The sequence below is a fragment of the Ranitomeya imitator genome, chromosome 2 (assembly GCF_032444005.1).
Source record: "Ranitomeya imitator isolate aRanImi1 chromosome 2, aRanImi1.pri, whole genome shotgun sequence".
NCBI classification, from domain to species: domain Eukaryota; kingdom Metazoa; phylum Chordata; class Amphibia; order Anura; family Dendrobatidae; genus Ranitomeya; species Ranitomeya imitator.
The window spans coordinates 119,205,780-119,227,525 of record NC_091283.1 but is presented as its reverse complement, the minus strand read 5'-3'; the positions used below and the strand labels follow the sequence as shown (position 1 = coordinate 119,227,525).

Sequence of the window (21,746 nt, the reverse complement as noted above, 5' to 3'; positions counted from 1 at the left end):
TTCCTGTAAAGCACCTGAAGGGTTAATAAACTACCTGACAGCAGTTTTCAATATGTTTAGGGGTGCTGTTTTTAAAATGGTATCACGTTTGGGGGTTTCCCAATATATGGGACCACTAAAGTCACTTCAAACATGGATAAGTCCCTAAAAAAATAAATTTTGTAAATTTCTTTGAAAAAATGAAAAATTGCTGCTACATTTTTAAACCTCCTAAAATGCTAACAAAATAAAATAACATTTTACAAATGGTCCTGATGTAAAGCAGACATGTGGGAAATGTTATTTATTAATGGTTTGCTGTTGTATGACTATCTGGATTAAAGGGATAATCATTCAAATTTAGAAAATTGCTAATTTTTTTAACATTTTTCTCAAATTTTTGATTTTTTTTATAAATAAACACAAAAAATGTTGAACTAAATTTACCATTATCATAAAGTAGAATGTGTCACGAAAAAACAATCTCAAAATCACTGGGATTTGTTGAAGCGTTGCAGAGTTATTGCCACATAAAGTGACACTGGTCAGATTTCAAAAATTTGGCTCGGTCACTAAGGGGTTAAGGTGGTATCTTGTTTTGCTTGCTTTCCTGTTGCCAACTGTTCCCGTTTCCCATGTCACTCTTAGAATTGATGAGGGTTCCAATTGTGGGACACCTAATGAGCAGTTTTGACATACAATATTAACCCCTTCCCGACCTTTGACGCATACGCTGCGTCATGAAAGTCGGTGCCATTCCGACCCATGACGCAGCATATGCGTCATGGAAAGATCGCGTCCCTGCAGGCCGGGTGAAAGGGTTAACTCCCATTTCACCCGATCTGCAGGGACAGGGGGAGTGGTAGTTTAGCCCAGGGGGGGTGGCTTCACCCCCTCGTGGCTACGATCGCTCTGATTGGCTGTTGAAAGTGAAACTGCCAATCAGAGCGATTTGTAATATTTCACCTAAAAAACTGGTGAAATATTACAATCCAGCCATGGCCGATGCTGCAATATCATCGGCCATGGCTGGAAACACTTATGTGCACCCACCCCACCGATCGCCCCCCCAGCCCCCCGATCTGTGGTCCGCTCCCCTCCGTCCTGTGCTCCGCTCCCCCGTCCTCCTGTCCGCTTCCCCGTGCACCAATCACACCCCCTGTGCTGCAATCAAACCCCCCCGCACTCCGATCCCCCCCCCCGCACACAGCGACCCCCCCCGTGCTCCGATCCACCCCCCCCCGCACAGCGATCCCTCACCCCGTGCTCCAATCCTTCCCCGTGCTCCAATCCTCCCTCCCGTGTTCCGATCCACCCCCCCCATGATCCGATCCACCCCCCCGTGCTCCGACGCCCCCCCCGTGCCCTGATCTCCCCCCCCCTTATACTTACCTGGCCGCCCGAGGTCCGTCCGTCTTCTTTCCTGGGCGCCGCCATCTTCCAAAATGGCGGGCGCATGTGCAGTGCGCCCGCCGAATCTGCCGGCCGGCAGATTCGTTCCAGAGTGAATTTTGATCACTGAGATATATCCTATCTCAGTGATCAAAATAAAAAAAATAGTAAATGACCCCCCCCTTTGTCACCCCCATAGATAGGGACAATAAAAAAAATAAAGAATTTTTTTTTTTTTCACTAAGGTTGGGGTAAGAACTAGGGTTAGGGGTAGGGTTAGGGGTAGGGGTAGGGTTAGGGGTAGGGTTAGGGCTAGGGTTAGGGTTTCGGTATGTGCACACGTATTCTGGTCCTATGCGGATTTTTCCGCAGCGGATTTGAAAAATCCACAGTGCTAAACCGCTGCCGATTTATCGTGGATTTACCGCGGTTTTTCTGCGCATTTCACTGCGGTTTTACAACTGCGATTTTCTATTGGAGCAGTTCTAAAACCGCTGCGGAATCCGCAGAAAGAAGTGACATGCTGCGGAATGTAAACCGCTGCGTTTCCGTGCAGTTTTTCCGCAGCATGTGTACAGCGATTTTTGGTTCCCATAGGTTCACATTGAACTGTAAACTCATGGGAAACTGCTGCGGATCCGCAGCGTTTTCCGCAGCGTGTGCACATACCTTTAGAATTAGGCTATGTGCACACGGTGCGGATTGGCCGCTGCGGATCCGCAGCAGTGTTCCATCGGGTTTACAGTACCATGTAAACATATGGAAAACCAAATCCGCTGTGCCCATGGTGCAGAAAATACCGCGCGGGAACGCTGCGTTGTATTTTCCGCAGCATGCCAATTCTTTGTGCGGATTCCGCAGCGTTTTACACCTGTTCCTCCATAGGAATCCACAGGTGAAATCCGCACAAAAAACACTGGAAATCCACGGTAAATCCACAGGTAAAACGCAGTGCCTTTTACCCGCGGATTTTTCAAAAATGATGCTGAAAAATCTCATACGAATCCGCAACGTTGGCACATAGCCTTAGAGTTGGGTTGGAATTAGGGTTGTGGTTAGGGTTAGGGGTGTGTTGGGGTTAGGGTTGTGGTTAGGGGTGTGTTGGGGTTAGGGTTGTGATTAGGGTTACGGCTACAGTTGGGATAAGGGTTAGGGGTGTGTTGGAGGTAGAATTGAGGGGTTTCCACTGTTTAGGCACTTCAGGGGGTCTCCAAACGCAACATGGCGCCACCATTGATTCCAGCCAATCTTGTATTCAAAAATTCAAATGGTGCTCCCTCACTTCCGAACCCCGACGTGTGCCCAAACAGTGGTTTACCCCCACATATGGGGTACCAGCATACTCAGGACAAACTGCGCAACAATTACTGGGGTCCAATTTCTCCTGTTACCCTTGAGAAAATAAAAAATTGCTTGCTAAAACATCATTTTTGAGGAAAGAAAAATGATTTTTTATTTTCACGGCTCTGCGTTGTAAACGTCTGTGAAGCACTTGGGGGTTCAAAGTGCTCACCACATATCTAGATAAGTTCCTTGGGGGGTCTAGTTTCCAAAATGGGGTCACTTGTGGGGGGTTTCTACTGTTTAGGCACACCAGGGGCTCTGCAAACGCAACGTGACGCCCGCAGACCATTCCATCAAAGTCTGCATTTCAAAAGTCACTACTTCCCTTCTGAGCCCCCACGTGTGCCCAAACAGTGGTTTACCCCCACACATGGGGCATCAGCGTACTCAGGAGAAACTGGACAACAACTTTTGTGGTCCAATTTCTCCTGTAACCCTTGGGAAAATAAAAAATTCTGGGCTAAAAAATTATTTTTGAGGAAAGAAAACGTATTTATTATTTTCACGGCTCTGCGTTATAAACTTCTGTAAAGCACTTGGGGGTTGAAAGTGCTCACCACACATCTAGATAAGTTCCTTTGGGGGTCTAGTTTCCAAAATGGGGTCACTTGTGTGGGGTTTCTACTGTTTAGGCACACCAGGGGCTCTGCAAACGCAATGTGACGCCCGCAGACCATTCCATCAAAGTCTGCATTTCAAAAGTCACTACTTCCCTTCTGAGCCCCCACGTGTGCCCAAACAGTGGTTTACCCCCACACATGGGGTATCAGCGTACTCAGGAGAAACTGGACAACAACTTTTGTGGTCCAATTTCTCCTGTAACCCTTGGGAAAATAAAAAATTCTGGGCTAAAAAATTATTTTTGAGGAAAGAAAACGTATTTATTATTTTCACTGCTCTGTGTTATGAACTTCTGTGAAGCACTTGGGGGTTCAAAGTGCTCACCTCACATCTAGATAAGTTCCTTTCGGGGTCTAGTTTCCAAAATGGGGTCACTTGTGGGGGGTTTCTACTGTTTAGCCACATCAGGGGCTCTGCAAACGCAACGTGACGCCCGCAGAGCATTCCATCAAAGTCTGCATTTCAAAACGTCACTACTTCACTTCCGAGCCCCAGCATGTGCCTAAACAGTGGTTTACCCCCACATATGGGGTATCAGCGTACTCAGGAGAAACTGGACAACAACTTTTGGGGTCAAATTTCTCCTGTTACCCTTGGGAAAATAAAAAATTGCGGGCTAAAATTCATTTTTGAGAAAATAATTTTTTTTTTTTATTTTCATGGCTCTGCGTTATAAACTTCTGTGAAGCACTTGAGGGTTCAAAGTGCTCACTACACATCTAGATTAGTTTCTTTGGGGGTCTAGTTTCCAAAATGGGGTAATTTGTGGGGGATCTCCAATGTTTAGGCACACAGGGGCTCTCCAAACGCGACATGGTGTCCGCTAATGATTGGAGATAATTTTCCATTTAAAAAGCCAAATGGCGTGCCTTCCCTTCTGAGCCCTGCCGTGCGCCCAAACAGTGGTTTACCCCCACATATGGGGTATCTGCATACTCAGGACAAACTGGACAACAACATTTGTGGTCCAATTTCTCCTATTACCATTGGCAAAATAGGAAATTCCAGGCTAAAAAATCATTTTTGAGAAAAGAAAAATTATTTTTTATTTTCATGGCTCTGCATTATAAACTTCTGTGAAGCACCTGGGGGTTTAAAGTGCTCAGTATGCATCTAGATAAGTTCCTTGGGGGGTCTAGTTTCCAAAATGGGGTCACTTGTGGGGGAGCTCCATTGCATAGGCACACAGGGGCTCTCCAAATGCGACATGGTGTCCGCTAACAATTGGAGCTAATTTTCCATTCAAAAAGTTAAAAGGCGCGCCTTCCCTTCCGAGCCCTGCCGTGTGCCCAAACAGTGGTTTACCCCCACATATGAGGTATCGGCGTACTCGGGAGAAATTGCTCAACAAATTTTAGGATCCATTTTATCCTATTGCCCATGTGAAAATGAAAAAATTGAGGCGAAAATAAATTTTTTGTGAAAAAAAAGTACTTTTTCATTTTTACGGATCAATTTGTGAAGCACCTGAGGGTTTAAAGTGCTCACTAGGCATCTAGATAAGTTCCTTGGGGGGTCCAGTTTCCAAAATGGGGTCACTTGTGGGGGAGCTCCAATGTTTAAGCACACAGGGTCTCTCCAAACGCGACATGGTGTCCGCTATCGATGGAGATAATTTTTCATTCAAAAAGTCAAATGGCGCTCCTTCCCTTCCGAGCCTTACCATGTGCCCAAACAGTGGTTTACCCCCACATGTGAAGTATCGGTGTACTCAGGAGAAATTGCCAAACAAATTTTAGGATCCATTTTATCCTGTTGTCCATGTGAAAATGAAAAAATTGAGGCTAAAAGAATTTTTTTGTGAAAAAAAAGTACTTTTTCATTTTTACGGATCAATTTGTGAAGCACCTGGGGGTTTAAAGGGCTCACTATGCATCTAGATAAGTTCCTTGGGGCGTCTAGTTTCCAAAATGGGGTCACTTGTGGGGGAGCTCCAATTTTTAGGCACACGGGGGCTCTCCAAATGTGACATGGTGTCCGCTAAAGAGTGCAGCCAATTTTTCATTCAAAAAGTCAAATGGCGCTCCTTCCCTTCCAAGCCCTGCCGTGCGCCCAAACAGTGGTTTACCCCCACATATGAGGTATCAGCGTACTCAGGACAAATTGGACAACAACGTACGTGGTTCAGTTTCTCCTTTTACCATTGGGAAAATAAAAAAATTGTTGCTGAAAAATCATTTTTGTGACTAAAAAGTTAAATGTTCATTTTTTCCTTCCATGTTGCTTCTGCTGCTGTGAAGCACCTGAAGGGTTAATAAACTTCTTGAATGTGGTTTTGTGCACCTTGAGGGGTGCAGTTTTTAGAATGGTGTCACTTTTGGGTATTTTCAGCCATATAGACCCCTCAAACTGACTTCAAATGTGAGGTGGTCCCTAAAAAAAATGGTTTTGTAAATTTCGTTGTAAAAATGAGAAATCGCTGGTCAAATTTTAACCCTTATAACTTCCTAGCAAAAAAAAATTTTGTTTCCAAAATTGTGCTGATGTAAAGTAGACGTGTGGGAAATGTTATTTATTAACTATTTTGTGTCACATAACTCTCTGGTTTAACAGAATAAAAATTCAAAATGTGAAAATTGCGAAATTTTCAAAATTTTCGCCAAATTTCCGTTTTTATCACAAATAAACACAGAATTTATTGACCTAAATTTACCACTAACATGAAGCCCAATATGTCACGAAAAAACAATCTCAGAACCGCTAGGATCCATTGAAGCGTTCCTGAGTTATTACCTCATGAAGGGACACTGGTCAGAATTGCAAAAAACGGCAAGGTCTTTAAGGTCAAAATAGGCTGGGTCATGAAGGGGTTAAGATAGGTCATGAAATATTGTAGTGTCAAGACTACTATATATTAAATATGTTGTGAAATAAATGGTAACTTTTAGGATAAGTGCATACTATGTAGTTAGTAAGCAGAAACCAGCTAAGTAAATGAGATTTTAAAACTCTCATGCACAGGTTTTGGAAATTTTCTATGCACAAATTTCAAATCCATCACATGTTAATTCTGCATTGCATAGTTCATTCTTTGCAATGCATAGGACGAATTCCACAACAGATCCTTGACAATCCAAGGCATTGATTTGCTGTAGAAAATTATTAATATACTGGGGCCAAACTGTTTGTTTTTCTAGGACGATTTCTAAGACGTTAAAAGGTGAATGCAATAAAAATTGGTGAAGATTTTTAGTGAAGATTTCACTCTGAAAATTTGCAGCTATTTACAGTACAATGTGTGTGTATGGTGTCTTAGACATCCCATCCGTGGGTGGGGGAAGCGGAATATGTAGAATTGAATGCCTGCTGAAGATTTGCATAGGTAAAGACTCTACGCCAATTTTGGTTATGATTTGTGTGCAGGCTTGCTACGAAATTCCGCAACGGAAAGTCTGGAGCTTGTGAATTTATATTGTACATCTTCAACTTTTTATCTTTACACAGACCCCTGGATCCTTCTCTCCATGATATGGGTCCACTCTCCTGCAATGCAGGACCAAGGTATGTTACCCTACCTCCTGACACTGTGTGAACTGATGAAATGATTTTACGTTGATAAATGTTTGCAAGCTAAAATAACATTTACCAGTCAGTTTTGATCTTATGTAAAATTTCCGTGTTGTAAAGGCAAACTTACTGTGAACCTAACTTGTTCCCAGAGCTGCTGAATACATTTTCATTTGGTAATTAATTGAAGAGACCACATCAGTTATCTTTATCCTACACATATACTGAAACATAGGATTTATTTGCAGACACTTCTTACTAAACCTTTCCACGTTTGTCTTAGGCCACTTTCACACTTGAGTCGGTACGGGTCCGTCGCTAAGCACCGACGCACGTTGTGAAAATTTGGCACAACGTGGGCAGCGGATGCAGTTTTTCAACGCATCCGCTGCCCATTGTAAAGTCTCGGGGAGGAGGGGGCAGAGTTCCGGCCGCGCATGCGTGGTAGGAAATGGTGGATCCGACGTACGAAAAAACGTTGCATTGAACGTTTTTTCGTGCCGACGGTCCGCCAAAACACGACGCATCCAGTGCACGACGGACGCGACGGATGGCCATCCGTCACAATCCGTCGCTAATACAAGTCTATGGGAAAATGCAGGATCCTGCTAATTTTTTTGCATTCTCAAAAAACGACGGATTGTGACCGAAGCTGAAAAACGCAAGTGTGAAAGTAGCCTAAGTATTTGACTTTAGTAATGTTATAGGCTTGTTTTCTTATGTGATTATATTTGCATTTATACAAATTTTCCCTTTAAATTTTAGGGATACAGAAACTCATTTCTCATCAGATACTGACTTTGATGACTCTGAAGGAAAAATCCCAAAACAGGGCAAAGGAAAGGTATGTCTTTTTTTAAATGTTAAAATTGCTGAATGATCATTTATGGTACTGCATCATAAATTACTTTATTTCTCGGACTGTAGGATACATCTCATTATAAGATGCACCCCAGTTTCAGACAGCAGAAAGTAATAATTAAAACTTTTCTTATGGTGTAAAGAAGTGGAAGGGTCAATAGCCTTGCTTCTTTGCCTTTCGCAAGAACGCTTCTCTGCTACGCGCATCTTTGCTCTGCTACACACACACACACACACACACACAGCTGTGCTACATGCACACAGCTCTGCTATACACTCACACATAGCCAGCTCTGCTACACACGTGCACACAACTACTGATCAAAACATGACACACAACATGCATCAGCACTGTTGTAAAAGGGTTTTCCGACAAACAAAATTTCTTTTAAATCAATAGATCTTGTAATAAAAATAATTTCCACAATTGGTTGTTTAAATAGAATGTTCCTGTGCTGAGATAATCTTATAAATAGCCCTGCTGTGTATTGTGTAATGGCTGTGTCTTACCGTAAAGGGACATGGTCTGATCATACCACAGCTCCTGGGCAGGGGAGGACACAAGAGTGTACAGGACAGCATGATCAGACCATGTTCCTGTACAGTCAGACGCAGACATTACACAGTACACAGCAGGGGACATTTATAAGATTATCTCAGCTCAGGAACATTTTATTTAAACACATTCAATTGTGGAAATGATTATTACTCCAAGATCTATAGATTGAACTGAGCTTTTGTTCGTGGGAAACCCCTTTAAGTTCCTTCCATGCAGGTGACTGATCACATTGCAGGTATTTCAGACACTTAGGTTGTGCAGCACCCGTGCTGGTTCGGGCAATAAACTTGATCAGCATGCAGCAAAGACGCAGCAAAACCTGCTTTTTGTAAGCAACTTGATTACTGCCAAGAGAGCAGGTTTTGCCTGCAGAAAAAAAACACAGCAAAAATGCAACTTGTGAACATATGCTTAGGTGTACACGTTTTTTTTTTTTGTTTTTTAGAAAGGTTTTGTTTTGCTAAAAATTGCAATTGTTTTTTAGTCCAAAAATATAGTACGTCCTGTGGTTGTTTTTTTTTAATAAAAGCAATTTTGAGATCCAAAAAAATCTGAAATATTTAATGTATTCTTTAAAGGAGACGCCCAGTGATTTCTATTAAATACGGGATTACATAGAATTCTTGTAGCTCTGCTGATTCATTTGACATATTGCTCTATAACTGTAGTCCAAATGAATACATTGAGTTGCATGCAATATTGTGGATTTAAGCTGTCATTCAATAGTTTGAGAACTGGAAGTTTTTGTATTGATACTGGCCCTGTTGTATCATTACAAACAGGTCAAGATCTTGTCTCGCAGTGCTGTCAGTTCTCCCCTGACAGTATTTGTAAAGATACATGACTTAGCTCTGCTGTACTTCTATCACGTAGTAGCTGCAGAGATCAGTGCCTGCTTAGGATTGGTCAACTTCATGCAGGGGTAAAAGTATACACTTGTAGACAGAAATCGCTGGTAATATCCAGTTTAACTGTAACAAATTATAATTTACAAGCTGATATCTAAACGGTGGAGAAGGGAAATTAATTACCCTGCTCTGCCTCCTCGAGTCCAAGATGTGGCCAGTTAACATCTTAAAACTGGTGAAAGGTCCTTGTTAAATGAATCAGTAGTGAAACACTAGTTGTCTGTAACCTTGGCCCCTATTGTAGTAGTAGCCCTGGTCTAAAGTTCATGTGCAAATGTCTCATGAAATACAGTTAACCCTTTTTTTTTGGCTTTATAAGAATAGATTGGTAATAGTTAGCCTTTACAGTGACATCCATACAGCAGCCAAACAGAAACTGCAGATGAAGAATTGGCAGAAGGGAATTGTGGCTAGATCATGGCTCCATATATATAGTGACTGAAGACGAGCCACCTGCTAGTCAGTAATATAAGTGATTGATTTAGAAATAAAATGCAGCAGAGCGATAAAACAAGAAGTGCCTTCAGCAGAGAGACCTTTTATTATTTTTGGGCAGTAATGTTTTTGTAAGTCCTGTAGCAGTTTTTGGATTCCCTTTTTGTACAGATATTTACAGATATTTACAATCGTTGATAATGTATGTGCCGGTGTTAGAGCCTGTAGGATATATTTAATCGGATCAATCTGATGTCTGAACTACGGCAAACTACAGTGAGGTAAATGACAAAAATTCCATTTTATCATTACAGAAGGGAAAGAAAGTGACTGCAGAAAGAAACAGAGGTCCTCCCTTGAGAGGTGGTGGTCCCAATTGGATGAATGGACACCATCAACAAAATGGAGTGGAAAACATGATGCTTTTCGAAGTTGTTAAAATGGGAAAAAGTGCAATGCAGGTGACTTGTCTGTTTGTTGCATCCTACAAAGTACTAGTAATAAGGTTATATAGTTTGTAGGATAGAAACAGGTCCATTCAGTTCAGCCGGTTACCCTGCAGGGGTAATTCATTGGATCTAGCAGTATCAGTGTGCAGGCCAAAGCTCCAAATTCTTCTATTTCACCATAGTCCGATTCCTTCATAACTGTCTGTTTAATTAGTATAAGCAATACCCAAACCCCCACTTCCCCACCCCTCCATAATTTCTTGACTGCACTACACTGGTTTGCAGTAATTCAAATCATTTAGTTCATTGGATCACATAGTCATCAAATAATTTTGTTAACTACTGTATTAATTAGAGTATAAGCCGACCCAAATTTCAGCCGAGGCACTAGTGATGAGTGAGTATGCTCGTTACTCGAGTCTCTCCGAGCATGCTCGGGTGGTCTCCGAGTATTTTGGCGTGCTCGGAGATTTAGTTTGTCGATGCAGCTGCATTATTTATGGCTGCTAGCCAGCCTGAGTACATGTGGGGGTTGCCTGTTTGTTAGGCAATCCCCACATGTATTCAAGCTCTCTAGCAGCCGCAAATCATGCAGCTGCGCTGACATAAACTAAATCTCAGCACGGCGAAATACTCCGAGACCACCAGAGCATGCTCGGAGAAACTTGAGTAACGAGCATACTTGCTCATCACTAGGAGGCACCTAATTTTTGCACAAAAGACTGTGAAAACTTATTGATTTGAGTATAAGCCGGGTACGCATCCTGGTATATATGGCTCCTCATCCCCATCCTGGTATGCATGACCCCTCATCCCCATCCTGGTATGCATGGCTCCTCATCCCTATCCTTGTATGCATGGCTTCTCATTCCTCATTCCTATCCTTGTATGCATGGCCCCATCCCGGAATACTCACTGCTCCCCACACTAGAACTATGTTCAGTTTGTATTCATTGCTCGATCTTTAATAGTGCGCACAGGGTCAGCCACCGTGCAGTCACGTGTGACGCTACTTAAGAGAAATGAATATTCACCTCTCTTCACACCCATGGGTGTGGAGAGAGGTGAATATTCATTTCTCTTAAGTAGCATGCACACGTTACAGCCCGGCTGCTGCAGCTGACACTATGTGCGCTATTACAGAGAAATGAATATTCTCTGCCAGTGCAGTGAATATTCATTTCTTTAGCAGCAGGTACAGGGTCTAGCTGCAGCATCCGGCTCTTGCCTCCTGTGACCCGCTGCTGCCGCTCCCACTCCATGTTCTGGACCCTCACTTGAGTATAAGCCATGGGGGGCGTTTTCAGCACATAAAATGTGCTGAAAAACTGTGCCACTATTACATTTAAAAGGGTTCTCTGCTACTTGGACAAGTGCTTCTTAAGTGCTGTATTCATTAGTTTAAAATAAAATAAAAAAAAAAAAAAAACACCTCCTCCCACACAGGTTCCGTATAGTGTTGTTGACACCAGGTCTGGCGGCGTTCATGTGTAATTGGCTGCAACGCTTACATGGCTTAAAAGATGGCGGCTGCTAATGTGCTGCAGTGCTCACATCTTTGGAGGTCAGAGTTTCATTGTAGGGAAGATTGAGCACTTCAGTCCATTGTCAGCCACTGATATGGTTACAGTGCTCGCATGGCAGAACAGTATTAACCCAACTCTGCTAGAGCGGTGCTGGACGTATCTGTGTTTTTTTATTCTTTTATTTTTTTACTTTTCTATACAAAAAAAGCAGCATTTAAGAAGGGATTGTCCAAGTATTGGACAACCCCTGTAGTAAGTTAAATTGCTAGTATGCATGTTTTATAATAGTACAGGGGACATTCAGCAGTGATAGTGTAGCAGGAGCTGTGCCCACACTATCATTTCTGCTTAATAGTAGGAGCAAATACATACTTTTAAGACTCTGGGCAAAAGGGATTAACTTGGGTTAAACCTCTTCTTTTTTTTTTTTTTTTTTTTTTTTAATACAGAAATGTGAATTTTTCTTTCACTTTTTAATTGTTGCCTTTTTTCTCTTTTTAGTCTGTTGTCGATGACTGGATTGAAGCCTATAAACACAATAAGGATGTAGCACTTCTTGATCTTATAAACTTTTTTATTCAGTGTTCAGGATGTAAAGGTAATTTATCAGTACAGTGGTTATATGGATCTGTTTTACATTCTGTTTTTTTGTGATCTGTTGTCGTCTTATCTATATCATTGTATACCAATGTTTCCATGCCAACTGCCCCAATAAAAGAGGTTAAAATACATATAGCAATATAAATACTCTTAACTTTCTTGAATATTTTTTTTGCCAAAGGTCATTTGGATATTTATACTATCCTTCGTGGGCCATATAAAGTTATCAACTTTAAAATTATCCTGCTATATTTGGTCAATCAATTAACCCACACCCGTCGCTGGCAGCGAAGCATCCTGCGCCCATAGGCCTCCATTGTAGCCAGTGACGGGCAGCGCAGGATGCGTTGCTGACCGATTTTCTGACGTGCAGAAAAAACGTTCCTCTGAACGTTTTCTCTGCCCGACGGACCGGTTTTTTTATGCAGGATCCAGTGAGTGACGGATGAAACTGATAGCCATCCGTCGCTAATATAAGTCTATGAGAAAATGCAGGATCCTGGATTGTGACGGGAGCTGAAAGACGGAAGTGTGAAAGAGGCCTAAGGCTACTTTCACACTTGCGTTTTTAGCAATCTGTCGCAATCCGTCGTTTTGGGCAAAAAACTGATCCTGCAAATGTGCTCGCAGGATCCGTTTTTTGCCCATAGACTTGTATTAGCGAAGAATCGCGACGGATGGCCACACGTCGCGTCTGTCGTGCAACGGATCCGTCGTGTTTTGGCGGACCGTCGACACGAAAAAACATTCAAGTGAAAGTTTTTTGTCCGTCGCGTCCGCCACTTTCAACCGCGCATGCGTGGCCGAAACTCCGCCCACTTTCCCCCAGACTTCAGAATGGGCAGCGGATGCGTTGAAAAACTGCATCCGCTGCCCACGTCGTGCACAAATTTCACAACGTGCATCAGTACGTTGGCCTGACGCATAGCGACGGACCCGTACGGACGCTAGTGTGAAAGAGGCCTTAGGCTACTTTCACATTTCCATCATTCCTCTGCCGTCACAATACGTCGATTTTTGAAAATGCAGGATTCTGCATTTTTCCATAGACTTGTATTAGCGACGTATCGCGACGGATGGACACACGTTTCGTCCGTTGTGCTCTGGATCCTGTGGAATGTGACGGGCCGTCTTTTGCAAAAAACGTTCAAGGGAACGTTTTTTTGCACGTTGTATCCAGTGTTTCAGACTACGCATGCCCAGCAGGAAATCTCGCTCTCTCTCTTCCCTCACCCAGAAGACAGACGAAAATGTGAAAGAACAATCTTCCGTCGGTACATCGCACCGACACTTTGTGACGGGCGACTACTGACGGAAATGTGAAAGTAGCCTTACACACTTAACTTTTCCAGTATTCCAGTGAACGTTTTGCCATCTTTCTGTTCACACCTGTTTTTTTGTTTTGTTTGTTTTTGTTTTTTTTTTTACCCTGGTTGCAAAGGTGCACACAGCCTTCAAATCAGGATGCAGCCTCCAAGCTGATCTACTAGTATTTAAGTTCTGCAAAATTAAAGGGGACCTGACACATCTAGTGACATGTCTATTTCAGTAAATTCTTGTATCCCCCAAAACGTTCTGAGTAAGAATAACTTTTACAATGTTTTGTTTAATATGTTGATTATTTTTTTAAATCCATAGGTGTCGTTTCTGGAGAAATGTTTCGTCACATGCAGAACTCTGAAATAATAAGGAGAATGACAGAAGAGTTTGACGAGGTATACATTTATTGCATTAGCTTAGTGTTTAGATTTTAGTAATACTACATTGTGTATTCCCATGTTATAATGTTATGCCATATCTCTGGAATACGCCATAACTGTAGGATCGGTGGGGGGAGGGGTGTCTTATGTGTGGGACTCATGACAATCATAAAAAGACCAAGGGCTGTCTCTCTGGCATTTTTCAGTAAATTGGGCCTGATGTGATGCCACAATCAGCTTGATTTCTGATGTTCCACATCACACATTATATACATATAACAAAATAGATGCTGTTAACCCCTTCATGACCTTTGACATAGCCATACGTAGCGGTGCCTGCACTGCCTCAGGCATTTTAACCCTCTAAATGCCGTAATGGTAGCATTTAAAAGGCTGCATGAGGGAGAGGGCTCACCCTTCTGATCGGTGCCCCCCACGACTTCTTTTCAAGGGCCAGATCATTGACATGGCAACCGGAGGTCATCATGACTACCTCTGGGTCAGCCAGCTATGGCAAGCCTGTTAGACCGTGCCAGCAGCATGGTCTAAAAGACGATCTGTCAGTGCAGCACTGACAGGTATAATGCATTGCAATCATTGCATTACATCAGCGATCAGAGTAAAAAATAGTTGAAGTCTCATAGAGGGACTAAGTAAAAAACAAAGTGTAACTTTTTTTTGTTTTGGAAATCACAAAATAAAACACAGTAAATATTATCCCGTACCAATAAATAAACATACACAAATGCAAAAAATACACGTACTTGGTATTGCTGTGTCCAGAATGTCTCAACCTATAAAACTGTCACACTATTTAACCCTTTCAGTGAATACCGTAAAAAAATAAATAAAAAACCTGGCAAAAAACAATGCTTTTTTAGCATACTGACGAACAAAAAATTGAATAAAACACTGTCAAAAAATTCAATGGAAATGAAAACGGTACAGCAGAAAACTCCATCCAGTGCCGCAATAAACTAGCTGCCATACAGCTTTGTCAGCGGAGAAATAGAAAAAAGTTGTAGTTCTCAGAATAAAGCGATTCTCAGAATAAAGCGATGCAAACACAATTATTTTTTCAATAAAAGTTTTTGTTGTGCAAAAGCGACAAAACATTAAAAAAAATATAAATGTGGTATCACTGTAATTGTACTCACCTGATGAATAAGGCTGCATTAGCACTTTTACCACACAGTGAACGGCATAAAATACAACCCCAAAAAGAGCTCCTCCCAAAAATTGGAATAGAAAGCAATCAAAAAAATGCCATGTGCCTGAAAATGGTACCAATAAAAAATGTCAACTCGTTCAGCAAAAAACAATCCCTCACATGACTCTGTTAGCTGATATTATTCCTGTGCGGAGCGCTTTAATCGGGGTTTCCGTGTAAATCTCTGAAATTCGTGATTTAGATGGAACCCCTGACTGAAGATTTCCTATAATGGGGAAGATGGAGGCACACTGGACTGGACAATGATTCGGCGGTGTCCGTCTTTTTAGGCATACATAAAAGTGCGGTTGGCCACAGTTTTGTGCACCTCCAAAAAGTAGAACACCTTTGAAAACAGGCCAGGTGGAGTACACAGTAACGCTTCTGCCTCATTATAGTGATTGGATGCATCGGGGGTTTCATTTGAATTACGTCATTTAGAGATTTAGAGAAAACCCTGATGTAAGTGCTCAGCTTAGAGCTTCGTCATCTGTTAAAGGGAACCTGTCACCCCCATAATCGAAGGTGAGCTAAGCCCACCGGCATCAGGGGCTTATCTACAGCATTCTGTAATGCTGTAGATAAGCCCCCGATGTATCCTGAAAGATGAGAAAAAGAGGTTAGATTATTCTCACGTGGGCGGTTCGTTCTGATGGGCGTTGCAGTCCGGTCCGGGGCCTCCCATCTTCTTATGATGACGTCCTCTTCTTGTCTTCACGCTTCGGCGCAGGCGTACTGATACGCCCTGTTGAGGGCAGAGCAAAGTACTGCAGTGCACAGGCGCTGGGCCTCTCTGACCTTTGCCTGCGCACTGCAGTACTTTGCTCTGCCCTCAACAGGGCAGACAAAGTACGCGAGAGCCGCAGCGTGAGGACAAGAAGAGGACGTCATCGTAAGAAGATAGGAGGCCTCAGACCAGACCGCGACACCCATCGGACCGAACCACCGCGGGACCGCCCCTGGATGAGTATAATCTAACCTTTTTTCTCCTATTTCAGGATACATCGGGGGCTTATCTACAGCATTATAGAATGATGTAGATAAGCCCCTGATGCCGGTGGGCATAGCTCAGCTACGATTTTGGGGGTGACTGGTTCCCTTTAACAGATATATACACTATGTTCCAAATTATTATGCAAATTACATTTTTCTCGGATTTTCCTAAATGGTCGGTGCAAATGACAGTGAGTCTAATAAGTCATTACCCGTTAGATTGATTATACATCAAATTTTATTGAAGAAACCTCCCAATGGTAACAGTATAATCTCCAAAATAAATAAAAACTCAAAATGCACTGTTCCAAATTATTTGGCACAGTAGAATCTCTAAACATTTGATATGTTTTAAAGAACTGAAAATGCTCATTTGTTGAATTTGCAGCATTAGGAGGTCACATTCACTGAATAAAAAGGCTATTTAACTCCAAAACCTCCTAACAGGCCAAGTCATGCAGCTTTACATGAACACCCCAGCCTTACACTATGGCCGGTCCGAATAACTAAAGCAATTGTTACCATCCACCTCTCGTGTCTCCCCTTTTCCTCATAGTTTGTAAGCTTGCGAGCAGGGCCCTCATTCCTCCTGGTATCTGTTTTGAACTGTATTTCTGTTATGCTGTAATGTCTATTGTCTGTACAAGTCCCCTCTATAATTTGTAAAGCGCTGCGGAATATGTTGGCGCTATATAAATAAAAATTATTATTATTATTATAAGTTACATGTTAACATAGGAACCCTTCTTTGATATCACCTTCACAATTCTTGCATCCATTGAACTTGTGAGTTTTTGGAGAGTTTCTGCTTATATTTCTCTGCATGAAGTCAGAATAGCCTCCCAGAGCTGCTGTTTTGATGTGATCTGCCTCCCACCCTCAGAGATCTTTTGCTTGATGATACTCCAAAGGTTCTCTGTATGGTTGAGGTCAGGGGAAGATGGTGGTCACACCATGAGTTTATCTCCTTTTATGCCCATAGCAGGCAATGACTCAGAGGTATTCTTTGCAGTATGAGATGGTGCATTGTCATGCATGAAGATGATTTTGCTCCTGAAGGCACGTTTCTGCTTTTTATACCATGGAAGAAAGTTGTCAGTCAGAGACTCTACATACTTTGCAGAGGTCATTTTCACACCTTCAGGAGCCTTAAAGGGCCCTACCAGCTGTTTCCCCATGATTCCGGCCCAAAACATGACTCCTCCACCTCCTTGCTGATTTTGCAGACTTGTTGGGACATGGTGGCCATCCACCAACCATCCACTACTCCATCCATCTGCACCATCCAGGGTTGCTCGACACTCATCAGTAAACAAGACTGTTTGAAAATTAGTCGTCATGTATGTCTGGGCCCACTGCAACCGTTTCGGCTTGTGAACACTGTTCAGGGGTGGCCGAATAGTAGGTTTATGCACCACAGCAAGCCTTTGAAGGATCCTACACCTTCAGATTCGAGGGACTTCAGAGGCACCAGCAGCTTCAAATATCTGTTTGCTGGTTTGTAATGGCTTTTTAGCAACTGGTCTCTTAATCTGATGAACTTGCCTGGCAGAAACCTTCCTCATTCTGCCTTTAACAGCACAAACATGTCTGTGCTCAGATTCAGCCACAAATCTCTTAACAGTACGATGATCACATTTAAGTTTTCGGGAAATATCTCATGTTTTCATCCCTTGACCAAGGCATTGCACTAGTTGATGCTTTTCAGCAGCAGAGAGATCCTTTTTCTTTCTCATGTTACTTGAAAACTTTGGCCTGCTTAATAATGTGGAACATCATTTTTAAGTAGTTTTCCTTTAATTAGAATCACCTGGAAAACTAATTATCACATGTGTTTAAGATTGATTTCAGTGATCCATTGGGCCCTGACACACAATAACATCCACGAGTTTATTTGAAAAACAAAACAATTAAATAGTTATGAAACTTAAATCCAATTTTCATAATAATTTGTAACACAGTGTAGGAGGCCTGGGTCACTGGTAGCACAAAGGCGCTGGAAAAGCGCTATGGCTCTTCTTCCCCCCAAAAGAAATCCACAGAATTTTGCATTCAAATGCAAATCATCTCCCTGCTGAGCCCTGGTGTGCATAAACCACATTTAGCAACCACATGTTGGTTGATGAGAGCCTACTTTATTTACCGGTGTGTGTGTCTCCAGAAGCATAAGCTGGGCACTACTACATACTGGACACTGCATTTTTGGCATTTTTGTAGCGATGAGAGCTCTCCTAATTTACGGGCGCAAGTCTCCAGAAGCATGAGCTGGGAACAACTACTGGTCTGTACAAAGTCCTGGTCACTACAATGTCATGGTCAATACAATGGTAGTTTCACTCAGTAACATCCACTGCTGCTTGTTTCTGGAAAACACCCATGGAGTCAAAATATTCACTACATCTGTAGATTAATTTCCAGAGGGATGTAATTTCCAAAATGGGGTCACTTGAGGAAGGATCCTGCTCTTCTGGCACTTAGGGGCTCTGTATATGGAGTCCACAAACTATTCTATGATCATTTGTTCTCCAAGAGGCAAATGGTGATCTGTCCCTCCTGAGTCTCGTTGTATGGCTAAGCAGTACTGTACAGCCATACATGGGGTATTTCCATGTTGAGCAGAAATTGTGTGAAAAATGTTGGTGCCATTTCTACCCATTTTCCTGTGTGAAAATATAAAATCTGGGGTTAAACAAAATTTTTGTGGTAAAAAAAAGTAGTAATTTTTCTTTACTGCCCAATGGTATAACATTCTGTGACACACCTGTGGTGTCAATATGATTTCATGGGTTCTCCCAGTGGGTCATGACACCCGCCAACCGTAACAGTAAAATCTGCACTATAATATGGCGCCTCTTCCCCTTCTGAGCTTTGCACTGTGCCTGACAAGTAGTTCCCGATTACACATAGGTTATTGGCGCATTCAGGAGAAATTACACAACAAACTGATGTCCATTTTTTTCATATTCGCTCTAAGAAAAATTAAAAACTTGAGGCTAAACCAACATTTTAGTGGTAAAAATGGACGCACCTTCCCTTCCAAGCTCTACCGTGCACCCAAACAGTAGTTTTCCACCATATATGGGGTACCTGTGTACGCAGGAGAAACTGCACAACAAATTATATGGTCTATTTTCTCCTGTTACCCTTGTGAAAATGTTACATTTGGGACTAAAACAATATTTTTGTGGCTAAAATTTAAAAATTTTTTCCTTACACTTGCTTGAATCTCCTAAAGGATTAATAAACTTAATGAATGTGGTTTTGAGGGCTGCAGTTTTTAAAATTGTGTCAGTTTGGGGTATTTTCTGCCACATAGGTCCCCCAAAGTCACTTCGAATGTGATGTGGTTCTCATAAAAAAAATGGTTTTGTTGGAAAAATGAGAAATTGCTGATAATCTTTGAACCCATCTAACTTCCTAAGGCTAGGTTCACATTGCGTTAGTGCAGTCAGTTTAGCGCATACGCTAACGGACTGCGTTAACGCAATTGCCAAAAAGGGACCACATTATGTGATCGCGCTAGCGCAGATGCTCTATCTGCGCTAGCGGGAACAGACCCAAAAACGCTGCAGACAGCATTCGAGGGTCCGTCACAAAATAACGGCACATCACTAACGCATGCCAACAATGGCATGCGTTAGCGATGCACTACATAATTGCGGTCAATGGGTGCGCTAACGGATCCGCTATGTAACGGATGCCATCAGCGGACACCCACTAGCGCAATGTGAACCTAGCCTAACAAAAAATAGTCTTTAAAAAATTATGCTGATGTGAAGTAGAAGTAAGAAATGTTATTTATTATCTATTTTGTGTGGTAAAATGATCTGGTTTAAGAGCATAAAAATGTAAAATTTGAAAATGGCAACATTCATGGGAATTTTTTTTTGTCAAATTTTTAATATTTTCATAAATTAACGCAAAAAATTATCAACCAAAATTTGACACTAACATGAAGTAAAATGTGCCACTAATAATTCTTACAATCACTGGGATATATTGAAGCGTTCCAGAGTCACCACATAAAGTGACGGCGCTCAGAATTGAATAAATTGGCCTGGTCAGGAAGGAGAGAACAGGCTGGGGTGAGGGGGTTAAAATCTGAAAAAGTTGTAAGTGTTTTGGGGTTTTACTGGGCCTGTACACTTCACTCCTATGTTCCCTAGACCTGTGAACTTGGACGCCATTTTCTACATATATGTCAATAGCACTGGCCTAATGGACGCTATTAAATGATCCAGAAAATTAGCAAATAGCTGAATTTTTAGACCTATGTGCAGGTTCATAAAGTGGATGCTCTTCTGTAGGTGATGGCATGAAGGTGTGTAGCCTTGGCTCGGTCGCCACATACAAGTACATGGGGATGTTGTATTTCTCATGTAAAATAGAATTTATAAGAAACAGTCCTAGAAATCCTGCAGAAATACACCAGTTAGTCTCCTGCCAATCTGCTCCATTTTTTGTCTGTGGAACATCTTGGCGGCGAGGTTTAGCCGAGGGGACAGACTCTACAATCTGTTTGTAGACAGTATTTTTAGTGGGGATTTAGGCAGTAGCCAAGTTGCGATGTTAAACCTCTCCTGTTTGTGATATAGATGCTTGTTTGCGTCGGCTAATGTCCTGTTTAGTCAGGCTGACGTCTCGTACATGAGCTTTCTCAGCAGCACATGTCCAGTTTACACAAGATGATGTGCTGCCGAGAACTATGATGTTTAACCCTTACTGCCAAAGCCTGTTTTCACTTTGTGACCAAGCCAAATGTTCCAAATCTGCCATGTCCCTTTGTGATAATAGCTTTATGATGGTGGTAAATTTAGGTTCTGTTTTGCGCTCATTTATGAAAAGATATAAAATTTGCAATTTTTAAACCTTGATAAATATTTATTCCTTTAAAACACCTAGTCATAAAATGGTTAATAACATTTACCACATGTCTACTTTAAATCAGAATTCTTTTTTTTGTTGGGGTGTTAGAAGGGTTAAAAATTTAGCAGCCATTTTTTGTTTTTTTGTTTTTTTTCAATAACATTTACAAAACCTGCTTTTCTTCACTCATGAAGTTACTTTGAATGGTCCGTCAGAAAACCAACAAACAAGACCCCATTTTAAAAATGGCACACCTCAAAGTATTCAAAACCGCAGTCAGAAAGTTTAACCCTTTAGGTGCTTCACCAAAATTTATGCAGAGTGGGGGAAAAAAGGATATATTTTTTTTCTTTTAAATGAATATATTGCTTTAGCCCCAAATGTTTCATTTTCAGAAGGGTAGCAGGATAAAGTGGGTCCAACAATTTGTTGTATGATTTCTGATGAGTAAACCGACACCCCGATGTGGAAGCAAACTACAGTTTGGGGAAACGGCAGGGCTCGGAAGAGAAGGAGCACTATTTCTCGTTTGGAGCACCATTTTTCCTAGAATAGATAGAAGACACCATGTCACATTAGGAAAGGCACTGACATGCCAAAACAGCAGAAACAAGTCACCCCATTTTGTAAACTAAACCCTTTGAGGAATTCACCTAGGGATGTAGTGAGCATTTTGAACCCAAGGGTGCTTCATGGAATTGTTAAACAGGTGGCTACTGTGCTGGCAGTGGCCCTGGCTGTTACTGCAGGAGCTCGACTATCTGTTAAGCTGAGCTCCTGTGCAAATCGCCCCGGG

At 42.0% G+C, this 21,746-nt stretch overlaps 1 protein-coding gene across 1 annotated transcript in view; it reads left to right on the top strand.

Moving 5' to 3' along the window:
- Positions 1-21,746, top strand: part of STAG2 (STAG2 cohesin complex component) — a 154,357-nt gene that overhangs the window by 62,423 nt on the left and 70,188 nt on the right. Inside the window, exons 3-7 of the mRNA XM_069747180.1 lie at positions 6,781-6,837; positions 7,609-7,687; positions 9,921-10,067; positions 12,083-12,179; positions 13,820-13,896. Coding sequence (XP_069603281.1) covers positions 6,781-6,837; positions 7,609-7,687; positions 9,921-10,067; positions 12,083-12,179; positions 13,820-13,896 — 457 coding nt within the window. The remainder of the gene's footprint in view (positions 1-6,780; positions 6,838-7,608; positions 7,688-9,920; positions 10,068-12,082; positions 12,180-13,819; positions 13,897-21,746) is intronic.